This window comes from Pteronotus mesoamericanus, unplaced genomic scaffold (genome assembly GCF_021234165.1).
Source record: "Pteronotus mesoamericanus isolate MK-2021 breed Mesoamerican mustached bat unplaced genomic scaffold, CSHL_Meso_final contig_182, whole genome shotgun sequence".
Taxonomy (NCBI): Eukaryota; Metazoa; Chordata; class Mammalia; order Chiroptera; family Mormoopidae; genus Pteronotus; species Pteronotus mesoamericanus.
Window position 1 is genome coordinate 15,436,066 of NW_026555078.1, and position 12,285 is coordinate 15,448,350.

The following is a 12,285-nucleotide window of genomic DNA, read 5'->3' on the forward strand; positions in this document are numbered from 1 at the left end:
CCCTCTTTCTCAGCAGATGGTCTTGCCTCCTACTTCAGAGAAAAAATAGAGGCTATCAGGCTGGTACAACTCAGCTGCCCGCTTCCCCGCCCTGCCCCTGTGCCCCACACTCATCGTCACCCAGCCTCACCACTAGACTCCAGTCTCAAAACAAAGGCTGGCCAAGGCTGACGTTTCTACCTGTGTGCCTGCAGCCCAATCCCTCGAGTCTCCTCCTGGACCAGATCTGCCCGCTGCTTCCTCTCCTGAACCTCCAATGCCCTCACCCTGCTGCTGCCATCCCCCCATCAGCTGCCTGACCGTTACCCGTGCTCTGCTCTAACTTCTAACCTCACACACCCTCACCGTCGATGGGTAAACTTGAAGAGCATTCCACGTTAACTGTCTCCATTCCCTGGGGCTCAGTCCTGCTTCACCCCACTCACCCATTCGCCTTGCTTTTCCCAAGAAATCTAAATCACCAAATCCAAAATACCCTTTTAAGAGCTTCGCTCATTTTATCTCCCCTTTGATGACATCGAGTAGTTCTGGCAGACTGTATTCTCCAAAACAGCTGCAACAATATCTCCCATGCTAATGCTCTTCTCGAACCTCACCACGCCCCCATCAGGAAGTAGGGTCTATTTCCCCACTGCTTTAACCAAAGGGGCCTGTACGACTCCTGTTCTTTCCTAAGGAGTAAGGAGGAGGCAGCCTACATGACCATCAAGGAGAGATCATAAACCTGTGATGCACTTGCAGCCTCATGTTCTTAGGACATTCGCTCTAAGAATCCGGCCACCAAGCTGTGAGGAAGCCCACATGGCCACGGAGCGGCTGGCACGGAGAAGATCCAAGGCCGTGGCTCACAGCCCCAGCTGGGCTCCCCGCCAACGCCAGCACCCACTGGCCAGCGATGTGCGTGAGCACCTTGACGTGGGCCCTCCAGTTCCAGCCAAGCCACCCAGCCAGCGCCACACAAAACAGAGATGAGTGTCTCTACCAAGCCCTGCCTGATCACAGATTCACGAGGAAAGCACAAGACTGTTGTCTTAAGTTGCGACATTTTGAGGTGGTTTGACTCAGCTCTCAGTAACAGTGCTCTCTGTTCAATCCCGGGTTCACTCCTCCATCCTCCTGGGCACATTCCACGAGGGAGGATGTTTCTCCAAGTTCTTTCCTTGCCTCTCTTTTTTCACTCTACATAACTTTTCTAAGGATCTCAACTACTGCCCCAGACTCAGCTCCTGTCAGTCTCCTCGCTAATAGATCCGAAGTCTGCAGACGGACAGAGCCTTCCCGCTCCAAAACTCCTGACAGCAATCTCTTACCCAACCTTGTAGTTCCATCACCATTTCTCTTAGTTCTGAAAGTGAAATCCATTCCAACCCACATACTCTCATTAAAAAGAAAACCTACATTTTCCAGGCTCCCTTGCCAACTGGCTGCCAACCAGGTTTGGCCAGTGGGCCACATTGGCATCACACTAGGGGGCAGGAGGAAGTGAAATCCTGCTACCTCAAACAGCATCTGTGGCCAACTCCCAGGCGACACCTGTAACATCTCCCTTCAGGCCAGCTCACTGGGGGCCCAGCTTCCACCAGGGGGCCCCAGCTCCTGGGCTCCAAGAGCCACCTATTCTCTTTGCCCCTCCACCTTGAGGGTAGCTTCCTACCACAATGGTAATTGTCTCATAACCCATTCCATCGGATGGAAGTGGGTTTCTCAGCCATTCCATCGCCTGTGAGCCCCATTTTCTGTTTCAAATTCCCTCTGAAATACCTAGAGCAGTTTCTTTTTTCCCAGCTGCACTCAGACTAACACATATGGTTAAAGGAATCCAAACTTTTAAGCCAGAAATTCATGATTTATTTTAGTCTCCTCGTCCTCATTCATACTGGAATTTGCCGTGACCCCCTGTAAAGCTGGTTGCAGAGTCCAGAGGACCCCGCCCCTTGAACCCATCCCTCTCCTCCACCCCCATTACACTGCTTTGCTTCACATCAGTATTTCTCTCTCGGACCATTGTAGCAGCCACTCAATTAGTCTCCTTAGCTACAGTCTTTCTTCCTTCAGATGCACCCGCCAGGCCGCCAACAGATTTTTATTTCTAACACACATCTGATCATAACATTCTCACCAACAAGGGAAAATCAGATCAGCTGAGTTCCGTAGTAAATACATATTTATTGCATGCACCACTCTATGCCTGAGCCTGGAATACGAGGCCCTCCGTGTTCTGTCCTGCCTACCTTCCCAGCACCTCCCCTGCTACCACTCCCAGCTCTTACCCGTGAAAGTTCCCCACCCTCTTCCTCTAAGACCTGGGGCCTTCTCACAGGCCGGGCTGGCTGTCCTTCCCCTGCCCAGCTGTCCCATGGGCTCCCCAGTGAGACCCCCTCGACACCCTCATCAGTCCAGGCACAGTGCTCCCGGCACTTCACAGACACCCCCTGGACAAGGCTCATGCCCCCACCCTGTGGCTGTCTGCGTAGAGACCTCCTCCTCCACTACACAAGGAATTCCCTGGGGATGAAGATGTTGCTCATTCACTTCATGCAGAAGAGACATCTGGTGAGTATGTTAAGTTTAGGCAGAGTTGAAAGAATAAGCTAAGAGTCCAAAATGAGGAAAGGGAGCAAAGGAAAGGGAAAGAAAGAGAAAAGGAAGGAGAGGGACATGCTGGCAGCGCAAATGGACTGCTGACCTCTCATGGAGGGGGCTGGCTACTGCCCACGCTGTGGCCGGCTCACCCTCCCTCCCTTGCTCTGGGCATGGAGCTAGAAATACCCAGAGACACAGTCTCCACTAGAGCTTTTCCCGGGGCCATTTCTAGGCATGCATGTTTGTTCATTCAAAGCATATCAGATAGGTACACCTGTAATCCGCATGAATATTTCTTTGTGATCTGCCTGTCATTTTTATATCCCTTGGTTGACCACATGCTCTCTCGTTATAATTTCGCAAACTAAGAGGCAACTTTTCTACCCTTAGGGAAATCACCTTTGGTTTGGCTCATTTCTACAACATTCTCCCGAGGTCCCCTAGACCCCAGGAGCTGTTCAGTGTGTTCTGAGATCATCCACCTGCAGTTCCCAGGAACAGATCGAGAAGAACTGACCAACCAAGCCATAGGGTCCCATGGGGTCACAGCATTGCCATGAAACCTCCTCTGTCGTAGTCTTAAGCTCCTGTCTGCCACACGGCTGCTCAAAGGGACACTTCTACCCATCAGCCTTGAACCAGTTTCACTGGCACCACCTGGGTCACAGGGAAACATAGAATGAAAAGGCAAGAATGTGAAAGGGGAAGGTTCTCACCTCCATCAGGAGAATGTCCTTCGAGCTCTGCACCTGTACCTTTGGGTGCTGGACCTTCACAGCCACCGTCCGCCCGTCATGCAGCACCGCCTTATGGACCTGGGCCAGGGAGGCAGCCCCCAGAGGGGTTTCGTCAAAGCTCACGAACAAATCATGTACCTGTCAAGAGTAGAGAGAGGACGGAGCAATTAAGAGGACTCGCTTCGGAGAGAGGGGCCAGGAGGATGGGCCAGGGCCAGGGCCGTCCGATGCCCCCATTACAGATTTTCTGCTCTGTCAGTTGTATGCCAGCCCAGCTCCATGCCTGGGCCCTTTGCTGCCAGAGATTCACACCAGGCATATGGAAAAAGTGAGTCAGAAAACATGTGTGGAGGATGTGTTCTCACACATGTGCAACGGTGTCCTGAGCACCTCCAATTTAAGGTCAAAGAAGTGCTATCTAAAATGTTCAGAACATAATCCACCCATTTAATTACCCACCACTGCATCTCCAAGGGTCTCACATATGGATGTAATCAAAAGCTTATGGAACCCAGGGCAGCCCAAGACAAGGGTCAGATAGAAGCTTTCCAACCCCATCAACCTGGAGAGCTCAGGGCCCCTGGCTGGAGGCTGCAGACCCAACAACCATCTCTTGTTCCTGCCTGAGCAGCAGCCTCCACAGGGGTCCCCGAGCCTATTCTCAGCCCGGCCACCGGGCAGATATTCTGTCCTGGGGCTGTGGGCCCAAGCCTTGCCCTCGGTCCTCATGTGCAATGCCACCCAAAGGCAGCCTTGGGCAGATCCCATGCTCTCTCTGTGCCTCACTTTCTCTGTAGAGCATATACTTTTATTCTTCCATCTTCTCATCCTTTCTGCCTTCCCTCCTTCCCTTTTAGAAATGCCACACCAATTTTCCTGAAGGAAAAAGTCTTTCTGGCTTGAGTGGTCACATCTACATGGTCCAGATATAAATATTCTGCCAGATGGGAAGGAGGCCCCCAAAAGGCTTTTGCAAGACTGGCCAAGGCTGAAATTCTCATCCTCTCCATTTCGTGAAGTCCCTGGAGAGCCTCACAATTCTGGAGGGCCCAGACATTCGCACACACAGCTGCGCAAGTGTGCAAGGATGCAGTCACAAGCCTTCCCTCCTTCTCACACATCCCCGGGCTCCCAGGCTGAGGCCTGTTCAGTCTGTGCCCCCTGCCTCTCTCCATCCCCTTCTGCAGCAGATGCCCAGCCCCTCAGCCCCTCTCCTCTCCGTGGACTTCCCAAGTCACGTGACCCGTGGCCACCACCCCACACCGTTTGCTAAGCTGCACCATCTTCGCTCATCTTCTCTCATAAATCACTCCCTCCAGCCCTGTCATCATTTTTTAGCTTTCACTAAACTCCATCCCATTTATCAACATCCTGCAGAAGTCAAAGGTCCAGGCAATGTGGGAGGGGTCTACACTTCACTGTCACGAGAGATGGGTACAGACTGGCTTCCTTGTTCCCTTCTTCCTCGTTGGGTTTTTATCTGTGCCCCTCCTAATGCCTACCTCTCCCTTCTTCCCCAACCATGCACTCATCTTTTTCCCTCCTTTATGAGTTCAAGGCCCCCTGAGCACCATATTCTTCCCACAAAACCCCAGCTCTCTCTGCACAAGACCCTTTATCCTGGACCTTAGATTAAGAGAATGCAAGGGCCACCGTCCACAAACACTTCATTAGAATATCAGCTCCCAGTGGGCAGGGACTTTTGTCTATTTTGTTCACTGTTGGATTCCCTGCACCTGGAACAGGGCTAGAACTAGTCAGTAACAAAGATTTGTTGAAGGACTAAATCCATTATTCTATCCATTAGAGAATTTCATGAACTCTTTCTTCCCTTTGAATGGCTGGACCTTCCTGCTCCCACACTCTACTAATCCTAAGGCCTCAAATGTAAAAGAGCATGTCATGTGTGGGGTTTACCTACGTGGACTCTACCTGTTACTCCAAAGTGGGTGTAAGACCCAGACGTAGCCAATCAGAGCCCTAAATACCCTGAGTCACACTGATTGGTTCTGAGAGAGGCATATGACCCATTTGGTCCAATCAGACTCAATTGTTTTATTTTTGTTTGAACTGTAAAAGAAGGGATTCTTTCTTTCTACTAAAATTTAACTTGAAGCCTAGAGATACCAGGCTTCAAGCAACAATAGTAGCAACAAGAGGAAAGCAAAGCCAAAAGACAAAGAGAATAAATCCTAATCACAATGGTTGAGCCCCTTGATCTAGCCATGCCCGAATGCCCACCCTAAAATAATTCCTTTTTTCTTTTGTTGTCTGTTTAAGTCAGTCTGAATTCTTTTCTGTCACACACAGCTGAAGGGGCTCTGCCTGACACAGCATGTTCTCACCGCAGCCGGGATCATTTAAAGTGCCACAGGCATGGTGCCCAGCATCCCCAAGAGACTCAGTGAGTGTGAGCTCCATCCTCTCTCTACCCTCTTGCTGGAATGGGGATCCAGGAATCAAAGGGCGGAAGCACTTCAGCAATGTTCTGGCCATTACATAGCGAGATCAACATTAAGTTCTTTTTGGAAACCCTCTGGTAGTTCCTAAAGGAACGCCAAAAAGAACACTTTCTGGAGCTCTGGACTAGGACCCTCACCTCCCCGGCAGTTAGGATGGCCTGTATCCCCACTGCAAAAGGACTTGGGAGTGACCTGACCTCACTCCCTGGGAACGCTGGCTCATTGTCTAAGAGGGACAATCAGTCTTCAAATCAGTGTCATTGCAGGGACATTGTAGAGTCCCTGGAATCAAAAAGGGACATGGCATCACTAGGGCTGTGTGGCAAAAACAGCTGCCAAGAGCACGCCAAGGGGAGGTGAAGAAAGGAAAGGGCCAAGGCAAGCTTCCCAAGCTCCAGGGTAAGAGGAAGCCTAGTCTGTCATATCCCCAAGGGATGGGAAGAAGGGCCTCCCATAATTCCTTGCTCCCACCAGGGGATGGAGGCAACCAAGCCAATTCACCACTCTAAGCAAGGACTACCTCTGGGCACTTGTCCAAATTCCCAATCTGACCAGTGGAAGTAAAGAGAGGCATGGGAAATGAGGATGCACCACTTACTCCTCACAGGGAACCTGCCATGCAGATACCCCAGCCCACTCTGGCCCGCCCACCACCTCCTGGCTCTATCAGGAAGCAAGTCACACACCCATATCCCCCTGGGCTTACACACATAAACACACACACACACACAATAATTGATTGCCAGTGGATGTTCCTTGCCGGCTTATAAAAAAGGTAATTAAAGATGGGTGCTACAGCCTGTAATTAAATACGAATAAAGTATCTCTAAATGGAACCTTGATTCAAAGTGTTCAGTGGAAGTACTTTAAGCTGATAGATAGTAAGGAAAAACAGACCCTGTCCTGAAAGCAGAATTACACCCCCTGTGTGGCTGAAACAAACGACAACTCCCTCCAATCAGGCCTGGTCCCCCAGCCCTTTCGGTAGAAAACCATTAGCAGAAACAAACTGCCGCACAGGCAGCAATTAGATTCAAGCAGGGCCGCCTGCAGCCACTTGCAGCAACCTGCCTCCCCTTCGCAGGCTTTCCTTCCCCCAGTCCTTCTTGTTTCCTCTGGGTCTGGCGGCAAAATCAATTACGTAAAACAACTGCATTTTAAAATGACTAGTTATGTGCTTTTTAATTACTGCCGGCCCATGATTCAAATATATCGATGTCCTTGTCTGAAAAAGGAAAAATAATCAGGGAAAAAGTTTCTCTAGCTTTGTATGGTCTGGGTTTTTTTTTGGGGGGGAGGGGTAGAGGGGATGTTTAGGGGTGTTTTTAAGAGCGAGGTCCATATTCTGCCCCAAATAAGGTGGCAGGAGGTCATTCCTGTACTTTCTAAGGTAACACCTGACAGTGACAACAAATGGGTGGCACATATACTCTTGTTCCCTCTGCGGTGGTTTTAAAATATGTTCATAAGGTTTTTTTTAAAGATTTTATTTATTTTTAGACAGAAGGGAAAGGAGGGAGGAAGAGAAGGAGAGAAACATCAATGTGTGGTTGCCTCTCGCATGCCCCCTACTGGGGACCTGGCCCACAACCCAGGCACATGTGTTGGCTGGGAATCGAACCAGCAACCCTTTTGTTTGCAGGCTGGAGCTGAATACACTAAGCCACACCAGCCAGGGCTATTCATAAGTTTTTAAATACTCCTCCTTTTGAGAGGTGGAGCTGACTTCCTGCCACCTGAGTGTGAGCTGGACTTCATGACCCACTCCTAACAGACCTCAGGGGGAGGAAGGGATAGTGTATGACTTCTGAGACTGTCGCCACGATGTCTCTCAGATCACTTGCTCCGGGGGAAGCAAGCTGCCATGTCATGAGGGCACTCAGGCAGCCCGTGGAGAGTTCCAGGTGGTAAGGAGCCCAGGCCACCTGCCAACAGTTAGCCACCTTGGCAGCAAGCACTCCTTCCCCACTCAGGCCTCCGAATGACACGGCCCCCCAGGACGACCTCACTGCCACCTCAGGAGACTCTGAGCTAGAACCTTACCCACGCAAACTAAGATAGCAAATGTTTGCTGTTTTAAAATGCTAAGTTTTGGGGCAATTTGTTCTGTAGCAACAGCTAATTCATACACCCCAAACACACGTGTGCCAGACCTCAGAGTCACAGCACAGCATCCCTTTCTGCTGGGCCCTGACAATGCCCCAGCATCTCTCTCAACACCGTGCTCCTGGCAGCCACTATCAAGCGACCAGAGTGAACTTATGAAATGAAACCAGCTTGCCATCCCTGAGCTTCAGCCAGTCAACACATACAGGGTGGGGGAAAGTACATTTACAGTTGTGTATGTGAGATGCAGAGTATATTCTTGTCTTATTACGTATTAACCATTGCATTATTTTCCATACGAACAACTGTAAACCTGCTTTTGCTCCACCATTTACCGCAGGCTAGAAAAATATCACATGGCGGAAACCATGCTAGGTTCCAACAAAACAGACACAGTCTCTGGCCACAAGGAGACCTCAGTCCAGTGGAAGGCAACAACCTCTGTAAAACACACCTGCATTTCAGCAGGGCCTGCTGGAGACAGTGACTCCTGCCCGGGCTGCTTCACCCAACCCTGAAGGGGCTTTCTAGCCAGGAGAAGGGGGAACCTCCGCTATCACCATGTCGACCCTGGGGGGCCTGGGGAGAGGACGGTCATCCAGGTGTCTCTCCCTCTCCCCACTCCACAGCTGCCCTGCCCTAAAGTGTGAGTATCCCCACCCCCCAGCTTCCCACACACAGCAATTTATTATAATAAAAATAATAATGATAGTAACAGCTCGAGAACACATAGACCCTGTCTTCCATGGAATTTGTGTTCTGAGGTTCAGAAAGATCAAACTGTCCGTCCTGCTGAGCTATTTGGTGTTGCTACTGTCAAGCTGGGAAGAAAGAATGAAAGGGGCCAGCGGCAGGACCTGAAACCATTAGGGCATCGTGATTGCGGTGCAAGCTCTCAGTCAAACGCCCTGGCTGAAATTCTGGCTCCCTGGGTACCCCAGTTCGGGCAATTACATAACCCCCCTGTATCTCAGTTTTCTCCTCTGCAGAACGGGAAATTTTAGTAGCAACCTCATAGAATTATTATATGAAACAAGATACATAATATGTCTAAAGTATAGCCTATAGGAGACCCCCATAGCGGTGCCCCATCTGATGCCCCATCTGATGTCTCTGGGAAGAGGGCTGAGTGGTCCAGTGAAAAGGGCCCTGGACAGAGTCAGCAGTTCCAGGCTCTTGTTCCGCCCTGTCAGGGAGTAGAAGCCACCATCCTCCTTTACCCGGAGACAGTAACAGCCTCCTGACTGACCCGCCCACTTGCATTCCTTTCTCCTCTAAGCCAGCCTCCACACACAGGTGAGTGTTCCAAACGTAAGCTGATCACATCACTTCTCTCTGCTCAAACCACTTCACCAGCTTCCTGGGCGCCAAAATCATTAACACGACCCATGGGCTCTGACCCTGCCTCCCTCTCCTGCCCCATCTCCTCCCACTGCTGCCAGCTCTCTCTGCCTCTTCTGACAGCCAGCACGCTCCCTCCCCACCCACAGCCGGGCCTTTGCACGTGCTGCCCCCTCTGTCCAGAAGGCTCCCCTCCCTCCCTCCTCCTCATTCAGGTACCTCCTACTCTTCCTCCAAATCACAGCTCAGCTGCACCTCCTCCAGGAAGCCTCCCTGTGGACATTCCCAGAGTTCACATGCCCCCCTCAAAGGCAAGTCCACAGCCGCACTTTTGCCTCAGTTTGAATTTGCTTAATCTCCCTCCTCCCTTCTAGACTATATGGACTTCTATTTTTGCTCAGCACTACATCCAAGGCACCTGACACATATATGTGCTATTTCCTAATGAATGAATAAGGGTGAAGTTCAATTTCCCCTAACCTACTCTTGGTGAGGGGCCTTTGGGCCTTCCAGCTGGTCCAGGATAGTTAAAACACCTCCCAGAAGTGCCTACAGTTCTTTCAAGCTGACCAAAGGAACCCCCCTGGAGCTGGGCACTCTGAGAGGTGTGGGAGGAGGGACTCTATAGAAATGTTGTAATAATAATGATTAATAAAAAAAGCAGATAAACACCCAGTGTGGCTGGCCAGCCTGGGAAGCCATCCATTAGATCTGTCATTCATTAGAGGTGGGGGAGGGGGCAGTCCAATCAGATCTCCTCAGCTTAAGCAAACCTTCTGTAAATTGTAGGCTGCAGGCACTGACATTTGATAAATTATTCTTCATAATCCACTGTTGGCTGTCATAAATCTAACCTTTCAACACGCCTCATCTTAATAACTTATACAGCCTCACAGGGTGACGTCTCTGTCTCTGCCTATGACAGAGATCTCTGGGGTAGAAGCAACGAGAGATCCTAGACAGCGCAGCGTGAAGCCAGAGCAGCCCAGGCAGCCGGCCCCTGGGTGGGTGGCCAGCGTACGGAGGCACTGGGCCGTCCTTGGAGGCGTGAAGGGCCTAAGGGCCAAGTGCTCGCCCATCAGAAGGCCAAGAGACAGGTTGTGCCAGGACCCAGACAAGAGTGTCAGCAGGCTGAGGTCTCTGTCCTCCACTGCAGGTCTGCTTGCATGAAGACACACCACCTCTTCTTTGAACTTGAGCTTGGGTTGGTATAAGGGATGTCAGGCTATCTTTGCTCTGTAGGAACTGAATGTTCCGCTATGGATAAGTCCTCATACTTGCATGTTTGTTGCCCTCAAAGTGCTCTCATGTAATTCTCAACTTTATCTTGAGGTTACATAGAGGAGATGAAATTGTCCCCATTTTGGAGCAAGGAACTCATTTGCTAAAGGTCAGCAAATATGTTGACTTGTTCATTCATCTGTCAAGTGTTTATTGAGTTACTAATATGTGAAGGCACCATACTAGTCTGCTGGGGACTCAATGGGGTGAGAGCGAGTCCCAATCAGGGACAGACTCCGCCCTCTGGAGTCACTACTGGAATTTGAAGTCCACTGTGCAGACAGGAATTATCTAGTAACCACAAATAAACATAAAAAGGCCAACTCTGATAAACAGTATGAAAAGAGAGGTAGCTGGTACGATTAAGAGCCTGTGTCCAGAGGATTAAACCCAGACAGGGAGGGCTTCTCTGAGGAGGCATCAAAGGACGGAGATCCGAAGGCCACAGAGCCCATTACCTAGCTGAGGAAATGAAGGATGAGCCATCCAGGCAGAGGGAGCAGCTTGTGTGAACTACAAGTGAGAGGAATGAGACAGAGCAACAGGAGAGAGCCAGAAAGAAGATGGCCGGCAACCCCCAATCCAGGTACCCAGATGCCCTGGGCTCCCCAGGTCTCCCCAGGGACAGGCTCCGCACCTGTAGCTCTGCCCCACAGGGAGAAAGCCTGGCCACAGTGGCTCACGTTCGTTTCTGGTGAGGCCCAAGAATTCGCAAGCCCGATGAGCTCACCTTCACAAAACCCCGAAGACCTCTTTCCAACAACCTTCAGATGTTCCTACACCCAAAAACATAGGAAGAGAGAAAATAAACCATCCTTTGCATAGGAAGACCATCAGGACGGACTTCCTCAGCTCCTGGGAGGGGGCAAAATGCCACACACCAGGTGGGCCTAGGCTATGTTTCCATGCCTCAGAGCCCCAAACGAGAGAGCTCAGGTACAAAAGCCCTTGCAATCTTTCTAGAACACGTGTACATGTGCCTCTCACTAAGAAGTTTTCCAGACTCACTTTGCATATAACAGCAGGGCCCAGGGATTTTAAAGGGAGGTAGGCCCAGATTCCCTGGGTCTGCTCGGAAGACAATGCCCACAAGTGGGAGTAGCACACACGCTCCTGGCTTGACCCGGCAAAGGGGAGCAGTGGTTAAAAACACCAGCTCTGGTATCAGCAAGCCCTACCTGCCAATGTGTAGTCATGTGGAAAACTATTTCGCTTCACTAACCTTCTGCAAAACAGGAGTGACAGTGACAACACGCACTTGGTAGGGGAGTTCCAAGTGTTAGAGGAAACGCTGCCTCTAGGCCAGGGGACCGCACGCAAGCCTGTGGGCCAAACCCAGGCCACTGCCTGCTTTTCGTGCAGCCCATGAGCGAGGGATGCTTTTTCACGTTTTTAAGTGTTTGAAAAAAATCAAAGGACTAGTATTTTGTGGCATGTGAAAGTTATAGGAAATTGCTTCTGTGTCCATGAAGGAAGTTTTATGGGGACACAGCATGCTCATTCAGCATACATTGTCTATTCTGCGCTCACCCTGCAATGGCAGAGCTTAGCTGTTGTGACAGTGTGTGGTCTGCAAAACCTAAAATATTGAGTATCTGGCCTTGTGGTGGGCAAAAAAATGCCACCCCCCAAGATGTCCATGTCCTTAACCCCAAAGGTGTGATTAAGTTAAGGCTCTTGAAGTAGAAAGAGTATCCTGATTACCACGTCATCACAAGGGTCCTTATAAGAGGGAGGCAGGAAGGTCAGGGCAGAGATATGACAAAGGAAACAAA

The 12,285-nt window shown here is 50.5% G+C and overlaps 1 protein-coding gene across 1 annotated transcript in view; it reads right to left on the reverse strand.

The window, feature by feature from the left end:
- Positions 1 to 12,285, reverse strand: part of ADCK1 (aarF domain containing kinase 1) — a 102,331-nt gene that overhangs the window by 36,347 nt on the left and 53,699 nt on the right. Inside the window, exon 5 of the mRNA XM_054567207.1 lies at positions 3,300 to 3,458. Within this exon, the coding sequence (XP_054423182.1) occupies positions 3,300 to 3,458 (159 nt within the window). The remainder of the gene's footprint in view (positions 1 to 3,299; positions 3,459 to 12,285) is intronic.